Source organism: Podarcis pityusensis (genome assembly GCF_964106645.2).
Source record: "Podarcis pityusensis genome assembly, chromosome: 5".
In the NCBI taxonomy this organism is placed as follows: Eukaryota; Metazoa; Chordata; class Lepidosauria; order Squamata; family Lacertidae; genus Podarcis; species Podarcis pityusensis.
The window spans coordinates 35,229,218-35,244,601 of NC_138032.1; the positions used below are offsets into that span (position 1 = coordinate 35,229,218).

At 42.0% G+C, this 15,384-nt stretch overlaps 1 protein-coding gene across 8 annotated transcripts in view; it reads right to left on the reverse strand.

Moving 5' to 3' along the window:
• ANKMY1 (ankyrin repeat and MYND domain containing 1) overlaps positions 1–15,384 on the reverse strand; it is a 42,215-nt gene that overhangs the window by 10,214 nt on the left and 16,617 nt on the right. For all 8 annotated transcript variants that reach the window (XM_081006867.1, XM_081006869.1, XM_081006868.1 and 5 more), the window contains 8 exons: positions 14,650–14,821; positions 12,673–12,825; positions 11,681–11,827; positions 8,165–8,272; positions 6,437–6,568; positions 5,635–5,748; positions 1,397–1,562; positions 11–56 (listed from right to left, as the gene is read on the reverse strand). In XM_081006867.1, coding sequence (XP_080862993.1) covers positions 11–56; positions 1,397–1,562; positions 5,635–5,748; positions 6,437–6,568; positions 8,165–8,272; positions 11,681–11,827; positions 12,673–12,825; positions 14,650–14,821 — 1,038 coding nt within the window. The remainder of the gene's footprint in view (positions 1–10; positions 57–1,396; positions 1,563–5,634; positions 5,749–6,436; positions 6,569–8,164; positions 8,273–11,680; positions 11,828–12,672; positions 12,826–14,649; positions 14,822–15,384) is intronic.

Consider the following 15,384-nt stretch of genomic DNA (forward strand, 5'->3'; position numbering starts at 1 on the left):
CTGATCTTACTTGGGTGCATCTGCGTCCATTGCTCCCGCTCCAGATTTCCTTCTTCCTGCACAACAACAGACATGCAAAAGGAGATATTAAATATTTTTTTACCTAAAGCCAGAGCGTGTATACACTTGAAAACAATTACTAATGTTTCAAATATCTTGGAATTTAATGAGTTCATTTCATCAATTGTTTCCTTCCTTATTTATTTCCTTACCAAAATTATATATCACTTGTTCGTTAAAATATATATATGTTAAAAAAATTTAAATAGGTATTTTAAAATATCCAACAGTAAACAGTAGCTAAAAAGAAAATGCATGTAACTTGCGCATTATCTGGACAGGCTTGTGTAAAGAAAAATATTTTAAGCAAATGCCAAAAAGAGTACATGAAAAACCACCAAACAGAAAATGCGTAAAGGATAAGGATCGTGACCACTGTGCAGCTCCTATAGTGTTGAGCGTACACCAACAATAGCAGGAAATGTTAGGAAGTACCCCTGAAATCAAGTTTTGGGTCTAAGAATAGCAGCCTGCACCAGAGAAGGGAAGTTCTGCTTTGGCCTGGAGTGGCAAGGAGAGAACATCCATTACAGTAACTCAGACAGGGCACACTCAGACAAGCTGAGTTGCAACATTTCCTACTAAAGGCACTGATTGCTATCTTCTTCACTATAAATACTGGTTGTCCTCTCTTATCACTTGTAAATTTAATTTAAAGTTAAACAAAAGAGAATCAGACTCCTGGAAATGTTAAACCAAGACATGATCACCTGTCACCCTTCCCTTCTTCCCCATGCCCATATAACTAAGCCATGGTCTCCTACCAGAAAGAAGCAAAAAATATGTTAACCCCTTTTCTCCAACCCACCTGCACAGAATAAAGATGCATTTTTGAAGCCATTTTGGCAGAGATTTGGGAGTCTGGTTGTGATTCTTGCATTTCAGGGGTTAGACTAGATGACCCACTGGGTCCCTTCCAACTCTACAGTTCTATGATCCTACCACCTCCACTTTCCCTGCCCAAATTTACTGCATCCTTGTTTTTCTACATGTTTTCAGGCATGCTTTTAGAATGACATATATAGTTAGTTTTAACCATTCTATTAATTTCAAAGTCTATTATTCAACCTATTCTTATTGTGCCGGTCATCGATTCTGTCTTAACATCATTAGCAAATATGCCAATTCCTTTTTAGTACAATAAAATTACTCTTGATTTAGCTTAAATGTCCTTGTTCACCCTTGGGGTGCCAAATTCTGGAGTGCATTCAAGTCTCAGTGTCAAAAGATTAAAAAAGGGGGGGGTGAAGATTGAATGTGAAAACTCAAAGCTTACAAGCAAACTGTAGATTCCTAAAAATATCGTTATACTTCCAAAGGTTTTGCTTGGCCTCACCGTATTTGAGTCTTCGAATTTCCTCTCTATCCCACTGTTTTTCTCTCGACGTGACGCACTCTCGAAGCCGTTCACTGAGGTACTCCAACAACTTTTTACGGCTGGTGAAGGTTTCCCGCTCCGTTGGTGATAGGGCATGGTACGGTGTATGGAGCATTCTCTTATCCTGCAAAACACAAACACCCACAAGATGCCGGAGAGGAAGCAGATCTGTACCTTCCCAAAAATATACTTCCTTGTTATATTTGCAGGGAATGCGCGAGAGCGTTGTACAGGAAAACCACTATGACGCCAGTAAGATTAGCATTAGAACACCCTGTAAGATGGACAGTGTGGGACGCGGGTGGCGCTGTGGGTTAAACCACAGAGCCCAGGACCTGCCGATCAGAAGGTCGGCGGTTTGAATCCTCGCGGCGAGGTGAGCTCCCATTGCTCGGTCCCTGCTCCTGCCAACCTAGCAGTTCGAAAGCACCTCAAAGTGCAAGTAGAGAAATAGGTACCGCTCCGGCAGGAAGGTAAACGGCGTTTCCGTGCGCTGCTCTGGTTCGCCAGAAGCGGCGTATTCATGCTGGCCACATGACCTAGAAGCTGTACGCCAGCTCCCTCAGCCAATAAAGCAAGATGAGTGCCGCAACCCCAGAGTCGTCCATGACTGGACCTAATGGTCAGGGGACCCTTTACCTTTAAGACTGACAGTGAAAGAGGCTGCCTTGGGAGGGGGGGGCTCTCCACTGGAGGAGAGACCGGATGGCCATTTGTCAGGGATGCTAAAGTTGCATCATACATTGAACAGAGCACTGCTCCGGATGACCTCCAAGGCACCTTCCAACTCTATGTCTCTATTATCTGTAAATTATCTCAAGTGTTACAAGAGCATCCTGGAGTCTCCTATGATCCCTCCTTCCAAAGAAACTGAAGCTTGGAGAAGTTTCTGCTCCTGGAACTTCCATACCACTTGGGAATTGGAGAACACTTAACAGAACTTAAAAGTCCCCAGCCAGACATCACCAATTACATGGGGCTCTGGAACGCATGTGTCCTTATTGCTCAGTGGTGATGTCTAGATTACTTGCAGAGCTGGCAGGTCTGTTGAAGAAAAGAGGCTTCCAGCCTTTCGACCACTTTCTGGTGGATGCAGATTGCAAGAATACAGACACTGGCCAACCCTTTTTTTTTTTTTTTAATGATATTTATTAAGAATTTTAAAATTACAGGAAAAACAAAGAGAAAAAGAAGAAAAAGAAAGGAAAAACAAACCACAATCAAACAATACAAATTGATAAAAATAAAAATCAAAAAACAACAACAAAACACGTAACACATTACAATCAAAAAAGCAAAAATAAACCACAAAAATTTAAAAACAAATCCAATATTCACAAATCCCTAACTGTCCTTACCTTATTTCATCGACCTCCTCACTCCTCCCCTTTTTTGTATTCTATTTGTTAATTATCACAGCAAATCCTTTCCATTTTTCATAGTATTCTGTCATTAAATTACCTTAATCTATTTTAACCTTATCTTACTATAAAAGACCCTAAAACTTAAAGCTTAAATTCTATTTATACCAATTTCTCATAACCATAACATATTTTTACATAATTCTTTTAACATTTCTGCTAAAGCCAAATAGTTTCGTTCCAACATTTTTCTAACATTCATCCATTTTATAAAACAATCCTAATAAAATTTTTGAAACTTTCTTCCAATCTTCATCCAACGTCTCTTCCTCCTGGTCCCGGGTTTTGTCAGTCCTTTCTATCCCATCCATCTAGCTCATTAACCTTAACCTGGTAATCTTATGTCCGAGGCCCTTAAGTCTCTTCCATGTCCCTTTCGCAGATCTTCTTCATATTTATACCTGTACTTGACTTTGTCTCCTGCTCCTTTCACTCGTGGAAACTCCAACTTGACAGTATTTTTGTCCCTTCTCGACAAATCAGCCCCTTTTCCATAATCCCCACTAAACTCCATGTGGTATTTAAAAACATGTTTCAAAGTCTCTCCAGAGTTAAGAACCCCCACACCCCCAAACATCTCACGGCCCATTGCCAGACTTGAAGAGTCAAAAAATCCCTGCATAGGGGGGTCTATCCAACCCCCCATTTCCAAACCAAACAAAACTCTATCTCTCCAAGTCTGGCTTTTTCCAAGTTCATTTGTCAAATCCAACAACTCATGTTCCTGCTGGGCCACAGCTCCCTCCATCTCTGGCACCCAAGGTCCAGCAACATCCTCCTCCCTCATCTGATCTGTCAGAGCACACTCCTGAGTTGGTTCCTGGGTGGGTTCTATATAGTTACTCACTACCTGTCCAAAATTTCTGATCACAACAGTCATCAAGTCCGTCTTCTCATGTAACTGTTCCAATAGGGCACTTGTTTTGCAGAAAGCACGCACCAGGGCTTCTGAATACATTGTTATACAAGGTCAGAAGTCTATTCCCACAATCTTAATCTGTTGCAGCTGCAGAGCTCCCCGGTTCAAGTTTAGTAACAGTTTCACAGGCTCCCTCTAGGGGAAGAACTTCTATTTGTATCCATCTCCTTTCTCTTTTTTTTCTTTTTCTTTTAAAAGCAGATCTAACAACAAGGTTTCCTTTTTCAGATATTTTGTCAATATTTTTTCCTTTAAAATCAATGGAATCACTGTGTTTCTCTTCTTTTAACTGTCTGTCAAAGACGTTTGTCTATAGTCAATGAACTTCCCAAAAACGTCAGTCCTGACACCCCGCTCCCAGAATCAAGACGGTGGAAAATTACTTTTCTTTACACTCTCTTCTGCAGGTTTAAACAGTCCGGAAAAAATCCCCCCTCTTCTCCTGCTTCCGAAGGGGGTTCAACAATTTTAAATGATGAAAGTTAATCCTTTACAAACGATTTTCTGAATTCTAGTTTGCCATGTCTTTGCTTTAATCTATCTACAAGAAACGGAAGGCTGACTTCCTGTTTAGACCTTCCCGTTTCAGTGCCAAATTAAAAAAAATAATTCTTAGTCCAATTTTCCTTTCTACTCACAAGTCTTTGTTTAAAGTCCAATTGTCCGAATTTAAACTACTCACGGGTAGTTGTTTTAGTAGCCAAATTGTCCCAGGAAAAAGGCAGCGCTCTCCGGCAACGGCTGTACGGCTTTGCTCCACAGAAGAAGCAGTTGACTCTCAGTACCGCGCCACTGCCCCTCTTCGCTCCGGAGCCCGTAGCTGGGTTCCTTTACGAGTTGGGGGGGCGCGAAAGGTGCCCGCCGAGTCCCATGGTCACAGGCTTCATCCGCCTGTGATTTTTCAAAGGGTCCCCGCTTCGCCGTAGCGGGAAAGACCCGATTCCCGTGGAGCTGGTCCCTCCGGATCAGAGGGAATCCGCCATTACCGATGGCGCCACCCCGGAAGTCCAGACACTGGCCAACCCTGCCCTATTCCCTAGCTCAGGAAACACAACAGCCAAGTCAAAAAAAAAAAAAAAAAGTAATAATCCAACACTTCCTCTTACCCTTACTTTACTACGTCATTTGAAAGAAGCAAGGACTTATGGGGGCTCTTCTTTTCACAAGAAAATGCTTACTCTCATAACTCAGTAATAACCAGTGAAATACACTGCACAAGTCATGCATGCAGCTTGGAAGCAAGTTTCAGAAACAGCAAATTATAAAGATAGACAAATGCATATACATGTTGACGGAGAACAAAAGACATGTTCACACATAGGAAAGAAATGTACATGCAGCTTGAGTTGCACTTCTTTTCCTCATAGCCATTTCCATCAGCACTGCTCTGCTAAATAAGTGGTACTCCTAATGCAAATAGGAACTCTAAAACAGTTAAACTCGCCCTCCATGCCTGCTATCCTCCCCCAAGCCATCAGCTGTTATCTGCACTTTAAAGAACATGTACAGTAAATGCAAGTATGTTCTTCATGTCACATTAGGTTGGTCCTGGAAATCACTTTTCACCACCCACAACCTCTGATCTTGTAAGGTGATTGCTACTAATAATAATTTAAAGGGAACCTTGCAATCAAGTGTGAATTCATTTTCTTTCCAAAGGCAATGTCTGATCAAAATCTCTGTAAATCTTTGTGGAAGTAAAAGGTCAATGGAAAGATAAATTTGAGTTCTAAGGAAAATGAGAACAGATGCTAGAGCAATCTGTGGCACTTGGCATTGATTTCTTTTGTCAATTATAGCATCAAAGTTCACATATTTTTAACATGTTTCTGTAGTTCGAGGCACTGAAAAGATACCTGATAGATTCTGAAATGTGCATAGTCCACCACTGTTCCCACTGCAGTTCTTGTCTCATCCCCAATAGTAATTGGCATCAACATGTCTGCACCTCCTGCTATTAGAGAATTAATCTGGGGAAACATGGGAAATTAAATAAATAAATAAATAAATGCAGGCCATCAAGAAGCTCATGTGACCACTCCCTTAAGTACCGCATACAGCCCAAAACAGAGTTAAGGGTTATGGTCACAACACTTTCTTTACAAACAGCGGATATACAGTGACTAGAAGCTATAGTCGCCCAGTTATTTGGGTGGCAGGGCAGTAGTTCATAACTCAAATCATCCAGAGGGCCACTTTTATTTTTGTTTTGTTTATCACTAACTTAAAAGCATGCTTCACTACATTAACCACATGAAAGCATTTTTTAAAATAATTTCAACCTAAACCTTTTCATTTTCACCCATCATCAGGAATCTTCTTTCCTTTTGAGCCACATTGTATGCACAATTCTTTCTGTAACACTACAGATCTCTGAACCTCTGTCTTCGAACCCTCCCTCCTCCCTCTCTTCACTTGACAGCACACTATGTATAGCAGCACACCCCATAACCCGTCATCTCACTTCTTCACCATCAAACGTCTGCACCCCACTTTTTAGCCCCTCTTTTTCTGTTTCCCCCTCCTCATACGTCTCTCTACAACTCCTCTCCTCTCTCTGTACCCCTCAGCACTTCCACAAATCTACTTGCACCTACATTTCTGCTACCCCATTTTTCTCGCTGTTTCCCCACCTGAAGGAATCAACGCTTTTCTTACCAATGCAATCTTACTTGCTAGCGTCCTCTTAAATTCATATGTTGTGTTAGCGACAGCACACAGGGCACTTCCAACTGCTTGGCCTAGTGGGAGATTTGGTTCAGCTCCACCAGCCAGAAGCTCAGCCACTGCCTAAGTAAATGCAGCACAAAGAAAAATCTTGGAAACCATCTCACAATATACACGTTACCACTTAAATTGAACTCATGGATCTGCTAAATCAGAACAGCATTTAACAGAATTTACGGTCATTCTGTCTTAATCTCGCTGCTGGTGCAAGCATGGCTAGGAAACAGGGCAAGGCTAATTCGATGGATGAAGCAGGACCGGCTGCCCAGATTCCTCCCTCCCCTTGTGAACAAGACCTCCACTGCCATCACCACACCACCTTCTGCAACAAAAGTAGCAGTCGAGGTCTGAGCATGTCCAGCAGATGGTGAGGAATCTGGTGAGAGGTTGAAATAAAAGGGAACGCTTAGCCTAAATAGAAGCAAAGGTTAAAGGGAGACATCAGAGTGGTCTACAAAAATTTGAAGAGCTCTCATGCAAGAGACTTGATGGAGACTTGATCTCTTTTGCTCCAGTGGGCAGGACTATACTGTAGGGTGGAAATTTCAGGGAAGCAGAATTCAGGTCAATATTAGGAGAAACCTCTTGGCAGGAGAGACTGGGAGCCTCAGAAGGTTGTGCGTTCTTCACTAGGTGTTTCTAGGGGTTCTAAGTAGAGACTGAATGGTGATCTGCTAAGATGCTGTAGATACAGGATTGCTGTACTGAGCATGAGGTTGGACTGGATGCCTTCTTAAGCCTCTTCCAATTACAGTCATACCCTTGGAAGTCGAACGGAATCCGTTCCGGAAGTCCATTCGACTTCCAAAACATTCGGAAACCAAAGCACGGTTTCCGATTGGCTGCAGGAAGCTCCTGCAGCCAATCAGAAGCCGCGGAAGCCCCGTCAGACATTCGAGTTCCAAAGAACGTTTGCAAACCGGAACATTCACTTCCAGGTTTGCGGCGTTTGGGAGGCAAAACGTCTGAGTACCGAGGTGTTCGGGATCCAAGGTACAACTGTATATGATTCTATGAAGCAGCTGCCCGCAGTGTGGTCAGAGTAGGGTGCTCTGCTAATTGAAGAATTTCTTCCCATTGTAAATAGCAGGCATGTTGTTGGGGGGGTGGGGGGACCCCAGTGGGAACAAAAGTCTCGCCACCCTGCATAGCACATCCTGATGCGTGGCCTGTGGGGAGGGGCGCTTGTACCAGCCATGTGTTAAATAAATAAATAAATCAGCCACACAAGGCCAAACCGTGTGAATAAAATGAAATGTACTTTGGCCTTAAGTCACAGCCCTTTACCATTGTCCTCATTCCTCCAACCCAAATCCGATAATGTTTTTAATGGTAATATTGAAGTCTGCATCAATATACTAGCAAAACTATGAAACTGGGCAGGTTATAAAAGTGATTTATCGTTTGTGCTATAGGGATTTGTAACCTCCTAGAGCCCTGCAAGATTCTGACAAAGGTTAGAACTATATATAACTCAGTTATATAATATGCACATTTTCCCTTTTACAAGCTTCAAATAAGATTGATTAAAACCGTCCACTTGCAACTGATTACTGTTTAAATAAGAACTGGAATCATCCATCTGATGTGGCAACAATGTCCGCAGATTTTCTCAAAGAATAAATGTGGAGGGAGGGGAGGGGAGGGAAGATAGCATACCCGATCATTTCCACTAGCTATAGCCAGAGAAAGAGGGCAGTGGCCACTCCACAAGACATTTGGATTTGCATTGTGTTCTAAAAGAAGACGAACAACTCTGCTTGCATTCTGGAAGAGGAAAATACAATTAAATATGATCAATAAAGAAGAAACTTTTTTTAACTTAAATAATGGATCGACTTTTTAAAACGTAAATTACGTATTTAAAATAAAATATGTTAAGACAAAGACATGCCTGCATCTCTAATTGTGAAGTTAAAAACTAAGCTAATTTGACTGGGTATTTACCAACATGCATACTGTTAAGTTTCAGTTCAGAATTACATAACAGAAGTTATGGATTTGATGCAACGAATCCCAACAGTATAGAATTAAACCTACTCATATAGACATAAGAAAAAATGGACTAAACTGCTATAAACAAAGAATGCCCACAATTACAGATAGTTAATTAGAGGTAAAGTTGGGTTATTGACTTTTTATTTACGTAACCGATGGCAGTAATACAAAACTGCCAAGTAAGAAATCTATGTCAATGAAGCAATCAGCTCCGAAATGAGACAGCATATTGGGCACAACACAAATACAGCTGATTAAATAGGACCTTCCAGTTCTGTTAATCTACAGAAGACTCAATCATTAACTGTAATTAACAAATAAAAACCTTAATTGTTCAATGAGAAATCTCTAAATGCGTCAAATATGGTGCTCAAATGTATTTAACATTTCCCATTTTCTACCACATAACAATTATCACCTGCTATCCCTCCAGCTGGCCTGAGGTCACAATCCATGCCCATTTACCTGAAAATAAGTCCAGCTGAACTCACAAAGACTTGTCCTCTTGAACCTATAGAGTTTACTATCTATTGTAATTTCAATGAGATAATGATTTCCCATCATATCTCTTTTCAACCACCACTCTATTCAAGCTCTCCAAAAGTAGATAGAAAATAGGAATGGAAATTGAGAGGAAAAGAGTGAGACTTAAGAAGTGTCAAAGCTATTCACATTCATTCAGGTCTAAAATTGGAAACTAGATTTTCCAAAAGCTTTCTCCCCAAATGTATAATTGCTTTCTGTACAGTTCTGGAACTGAGAGATCTTCGATTTGCTTTCATCTCAAAGGGAGTATTTTGCCCTTTAAAGTTGAAAATTCTATTAAAGCAGGCCATAAGACCCAGAGTTTTTGTTATACAGCAGATCCTATACAATAGGTTTGGATAAAAACAAAGATCTTCCTAAAACAAACAAACAAACAAACAAACATAACAGTGACCACCAGGTGACAGAGAAGGGATCCAGAACAGGACTTCAGTGCTGAAGGAAAGCAGAAACAACTCTTTCCCCCAGGCTGCTTTCTAGTTCATAAAATCATAGAATTGTAGTTGAAAGAGACTCCAAGGGTCATCTAGTCCAACCCCTTGCAATGCAGAAATAAAATAAAATTTGAATAAAAGTTCAAATTGCATTCTGCACCCAAACTGTTCGCCCCATGGGGGAGACATATAGGTCTCTCAGTATGTTTGCCCTTCTAGGTCAAATAGCAGTTTTAGATATTGATTGAAATTAGGAAAATAGCCTGGGTGGAAAGGATTAACTGCTCTCCCTCTGTCAAACCTATTTGCCACAAACACATACACAAGTGCTATTAACTTTTTAAAAAATCCACAGGAGAGCCACCATTATGTAACTTCTACGTTAAATCTAGCTTGGTCCTGTCTCAGTTGCGGTCAGAAGTCTAGACAAGTGTTGTAACCAAAGCTAGATGATGCCTCCATTATAACAACATCATATTTGCACTTACTCTCTGTTCCAAGACTGGCTTAGATGGCTTAACCCTGCCATAGGTCCTGTCATTGTATGGCAATGCAGCAGAATGGGCAATGAGACCACCATTTGAAGGAGAGTAAGGGCAAGAAGAAGCTGTTGCGTGCTTTCAGCCCAATCCTAGGATTGCCTCTCATGTTACATAGGAACAGCAGATGCAGAACTGTCTCACAAATTTGCTATGCAAACTTCTTGTGTAATGTGAAAACAGAGCAAATTGTATTTCTCCTTCTTCCTAAGAAAACCACTTATGTAAGCAGTTCTTAGACTGCAGGCAGCCAGCTAAAGAAACTGCCAGATTGGCTCTAGTTATATACGACAGCCCATTTGTAGCTGGCTGGATAAGAATTTAACCAGTAATCTTTCATATTAGCTGTGCTGGTCCCTCCAAACTACAAAATAAATGCTGTTTGGTTCTTAATGTTGAACTTTTACTTAAAGCAGTACTCAGGACTTTTCCCAAACTAGAAAGGGGATGCTGCATTTGAATTTAATGAACTGCTAAGGGCCTCTAGCGGTCAAAGTTTGTGACTGCTCCATTGTTGCCCTCACCATAGTTCTGATGCACTGCCAAAAGCACAATATCCTATCCTGATGTAATGAGTAGGAGAACTATCATTGCAGCAGAATGAATAGCAATCTGATGTTTATCTTTGCGGGGGGGGGCGTAAATTGGGGAGACATGCAATGGAGACAGAGTAAGCAGCATTTAAACAACCAAATCAAATATTTTTATAAAGCAAAAAGGTCATTGAAACAATGAGAATGCCTAAGGGACGTTTATAGCACATATTTTGATTTGTAAATAACTATCTGAGCTCTTCATTATTAAGTGTTCCAGCAAGGGACCATCCGGATTAAAAACTATCTAAAACAACAGCAACAACTTTTCAAAGGGTTACAAAATGGTTAAGGCAATGGTTAAGGCTGTTCAGTCAAGTCAGCCTGTGTGCGTTTAGGCACATACACAAACACATATCATCATCATATTTATACCGTTCCACCAAGGAGCTCAAGGTACATGGTTCTCCTTCTCCCCATTTTATCCTCACAACAACCCTGTGAGGTAGATTAGGCTGAGAGACAGTGGCTGGACAAAGTTCAACCAGTGAGCTTCATGGCTTAGTGGGGATTTGAACCCTGATCTCCGAGGTCCTTGTCCAACACTACACTACAGTTGTAACTGAGTAATTACCATTCAAAACATGCAGATGCAAGCAAGCCTATTTGATCTGTGAGGTTTTGTTTCATGCTACAAAAGAAACCAGTATTTTATCATTTGAAAAGAAAAAGTGGTATACTGAGTTGTATTTTCAGAATGTGTTTAATGATACATTTCTGTTATTTAAAACAATTTTAAAGTCTAACGAAAAGACAGTAAACAGTTTATGTGCTCACTTTGGGGCAACCAATTCAAACTCCTGGTCAGCCAACAGCGATTGCAGATCTTTGTCCATATATACATACTAAGGATTAGTTTTAATACAGCAGGAGGGGTGCATGAGCTACTGGACTTCAGGCTTTATTATCAGACCCTTCATTTCCATATGTTTGAGGAAGCTGGAAATATGTGATTCCTTCTTTTAAAACATAAATTCCTTACTAATGTAACACCTGAAGACTACACAAGTTAGTGAAGAAGAGCTTTCAGGTTGAAGAAGAAAGACTCCCACAGCTATCACTTACCTCATAATCATCTTCCCTCTCACATGCAATATGAAGAGGAGTCCTCCCACCTTCCTCTGGGATAATGGCACATTCTTTGTAGTAGTTTTTGGGTGGTCCCATTTCATTATTCATCTTAATCATAGATATATTTTCAGTAAGCTCGTTCTGCAAGTAGAAATGGGAAAGAAAATCACCAGCGTAGAAGGCTGCAGGCACCTTAAAGAGACACACAGTCTGCTCCCCGGAGTGAAACAGGAACTATCCTCCCTAAACTATGCCCAGTGGGAGTTCATAACCTGTTACGAAAAGTTCACCGCTTCGCTCAGAAATCTGCACTTCTTAATTATTCTGAAAACACAGTTAAAAGGAATTTCTACATACTCTCCAGTTATGAGCTGTACAGTGCTTATTAACATAGGCCTTTTACTGAGTCAGACCACTGGTTCATATAGCCCCACATGGGGGAAATTTTGATTTTTAAGGGGGGCAATTCGAGAATGAGTTATTAATAGGCCTTTTAGGCTTCCTCCACATGAATAGGAGTTCACTTTTTGAGTAATAATAATTATATGTCATGTGGGGGGCAATCAGGAGTTTAGATGCTTAGGTGGGGCATGGCCAAAAAAAAGTTTGGGAACCACTGATCTAACCCAATGCCACCAGTGGACCTAGAAGGTCTTGGGCTGAGATTTTTCCCAGCCCAGCTGCCTGGGGTCCTTTTAGCTGCAGATGTTAGTAGGTTGCCTAAGAAGTTCAGGAAGAGAAAAGTAGAGCCAGTCAGACTCAAGGCATTCTGTATACAGTATATTTGGAACTGCCCCTGCTCCCTGAATATATGTTGCTGTGACCGCATTTGCTACGATTTTTTTTTCTAAAAGTACTGTTTCAGGATAAATAGCACAGTTCTTAGGATACAATGCTATTATTTTCCACAACACTTTTGCCAAAAACAAGTCAATTCCTTGCTCCTCTCCAGCACAAGTAACAAGGTTGGAATTAAACGGACATACCTTGTATGAAGTCCTATCAGGCCCATATATATCATTCTCATCCTCTGCCCTTACGTTAGGATCTGTAGCTGAATGAAGTAGTGAGCTTGTTATTTCAACCCCTTCTTCACCAGGAAGAGCAGCAGCAATATGAAGAGGAGCTGTGCCTCCAAGCTAAAAAAAAAATGCTATATTTAATATTAAATCATAAGTTACAAAACATCTCACTACTGTGCATTCCTAGCGTATTATGACAGTGAGCCATTCCAGCATTCAATGTCACCGTTAAAATTTCAGCTCAAATTGAAGACACCTAATTCCCAGGTAGCATAAATATCTGAGGAGTGCATATCAAGAAGCAAAATGCAGTCAGAAATAACTGCTAACTGCAATCAGAAATACAATCACCCTCCACTGGATGGAATGGTTAGGCTGTATGAAATTTAAAACCAGTCTAGGCAAGATGGGTTCATAAGGAAATATCTCTGTCCCTTAGAGCCCATGTCAAAGCAGCAAATCCACTCCTCTAGCTGGGCCCTTTTTGGAGGGAAGTTCCTTGCTGAAGTTCTGAAAAAACAGAGATTTAGCACATGCCCAGCACATGGTGCATCATCCTAGCACCAAGATCAACTGAGGATACAGAGGACTTGGTCCAACTCAACTCATATACAAGACACCCCCAAATTCCAATTAAGTTTCCATTATTACCGACATTCATTAAATTCCTCTAAAATCTCTCTATTCTAATGTCTAGAGATAGGAGAGAATTGTTGCAAACTAGTTACAATCAGCAAAAAATACTTTTCTTCTACACTGGTAAAACTAGAGGGTGGAACCCAATGCTGCCCTCCCACTCACAGAAAAGCTGAAGAACATCTTCTGATCCAGTGGAGGCATTTGCTAAGTAAGATGAGAGGAGGTAATCTTCTCCAATTTCCCCGCTTCCTGCTGCAATCCTATGAACCCCCTGAAAATTTGTTCCAGAGGGTTGTGGATCAATACAGAACAGCCTGGAAGATGATGCAGGGGGCTACAGGGTTAATCGTGGTGTGTGTGAACGCCTCCCCACCTCTTCTGTTAGCAGATAACTCAAAAGGATTTAAAAAACCCACTCTGCAATGTTAAGATTAGCATTCGCTTTCACTCATTAAGAATAACAGACTCACAACACAGGCCTACTATACAGGTTTACTCTGAAGTAATCCCCACTGTACTTCTAGGATTTCAGCTCAATAGATTTATCACATGAATCAGAGTAACAGGATAGTGTGCTGCAGCTGACAACGCAAAAGGGAAGGCATGCCTCCTGCGACTGGAGAAACAGAGATTTGACATTTATATCTGGCATATGAGCTATTTTTGATGCGGTGGGTCCCGAGTTCTGTACACTTGCATAAAGGTAAAGGTAAAGGTACCCCTGCCCGTACAGGCCAGTCATGTCCGACTCTAGGGTTGTGCGCCCATCTCACTTAAGAGACCGGGGGCCAGCGCTGTCCAGGGACACTTCCGGGTCACGTGGCCAGCGTGACGAAGCTGCTCTGGCGAGCCAGCACCAGCGCAGCGCACGGAAACGCCGTTTACCTTCCTGCTATAAAGCGGTACCTATTTATCTACTTGCACTTAGGGGTGCTTTCGAACTGCTAGGCGGGCAGGAGCTGGGACCAAAAGACGGGAGCTCACCCCACCGCAGGGATTCGAACCGCCGACCATACGATCGGCAAGTCCTAGGCACTGAGGTTTTACCCACAGTGCCACCCGCGTCCCCACTTGCATAAGACACCAAAACTCATACAAGAGCATTTATGCCAGGCATAGGCAAACTCTGGCCCTCCCTAGCTAACAGGATCAGTGGTCAGGGATGATGGGAATTGTAGTCCCAAATATCTGGAGGGCCAGAGTTTGCCTGTGCCTGATTTATGCCATCAGTCCAATCACTAACTTAAATTCTAGTCTCTCTGCTTTAATGAGAATTATCACACACAAATAAGGTTTCCCTACTCTGGTCGGAAGTCGTATATCAGTCCTTGCTCCAGCTTCTAAAAGAAATCTCACTGCATCTGGATCTGCAGCTTTAACAGCAAAGAAGAGGACATACATAGGGATTCTGCACATATTGGGATCTGCACCTCTCCTGAGCAACAGCTTGATAGTAGCCAGTCTCTTTGTGTGTCTAAAAACCAGCAGAAAACAGAACCCCATTAATTGTTGAAAACTTTGATAAGTGCAGTGTTGCTAAACCTGAAGGTGAGGGTGGTGGAACTGTAGCTGTTCTGCAAGTGATGCAAACAGCTACAAATATATCATTGCTGTAATCTATCCCAGCCTTGCATCATCTCTGGCCTTCTCTTACCATGCAAATCCGCTGCAGATCCGCTCGCGCTCCATGGAGCAGACGCTGGTGCTACTCGTGGCGCAGGTAGCAAGCGGATTGCAGTCGGTGGGTCTGTCCTTTCTGCCGGGGTCTGTCCTTTCTGCCGGAATCCCCTCTCCCTGCTTTCCTCCTCACCCACCCACCCCAGTCCTGATTTATAGGAATGCAATCCAGAGCCGCTCCGAATCGGGGCTGCCTCCCCCAGGGTGGGCTTTGTGCATGCAGAAGTCCCAGTTTCTACTTTCGCCCACTGCTTAGCCATTGCTTTCCCGGGTAGAGTTTTAAGGTGTTGGGGGTTTGGTGGTGGTGGTTTTTTGGAGGGAGGGTGTTTGCATAAGGCATGCTGAAGCTGCCGGGAGATG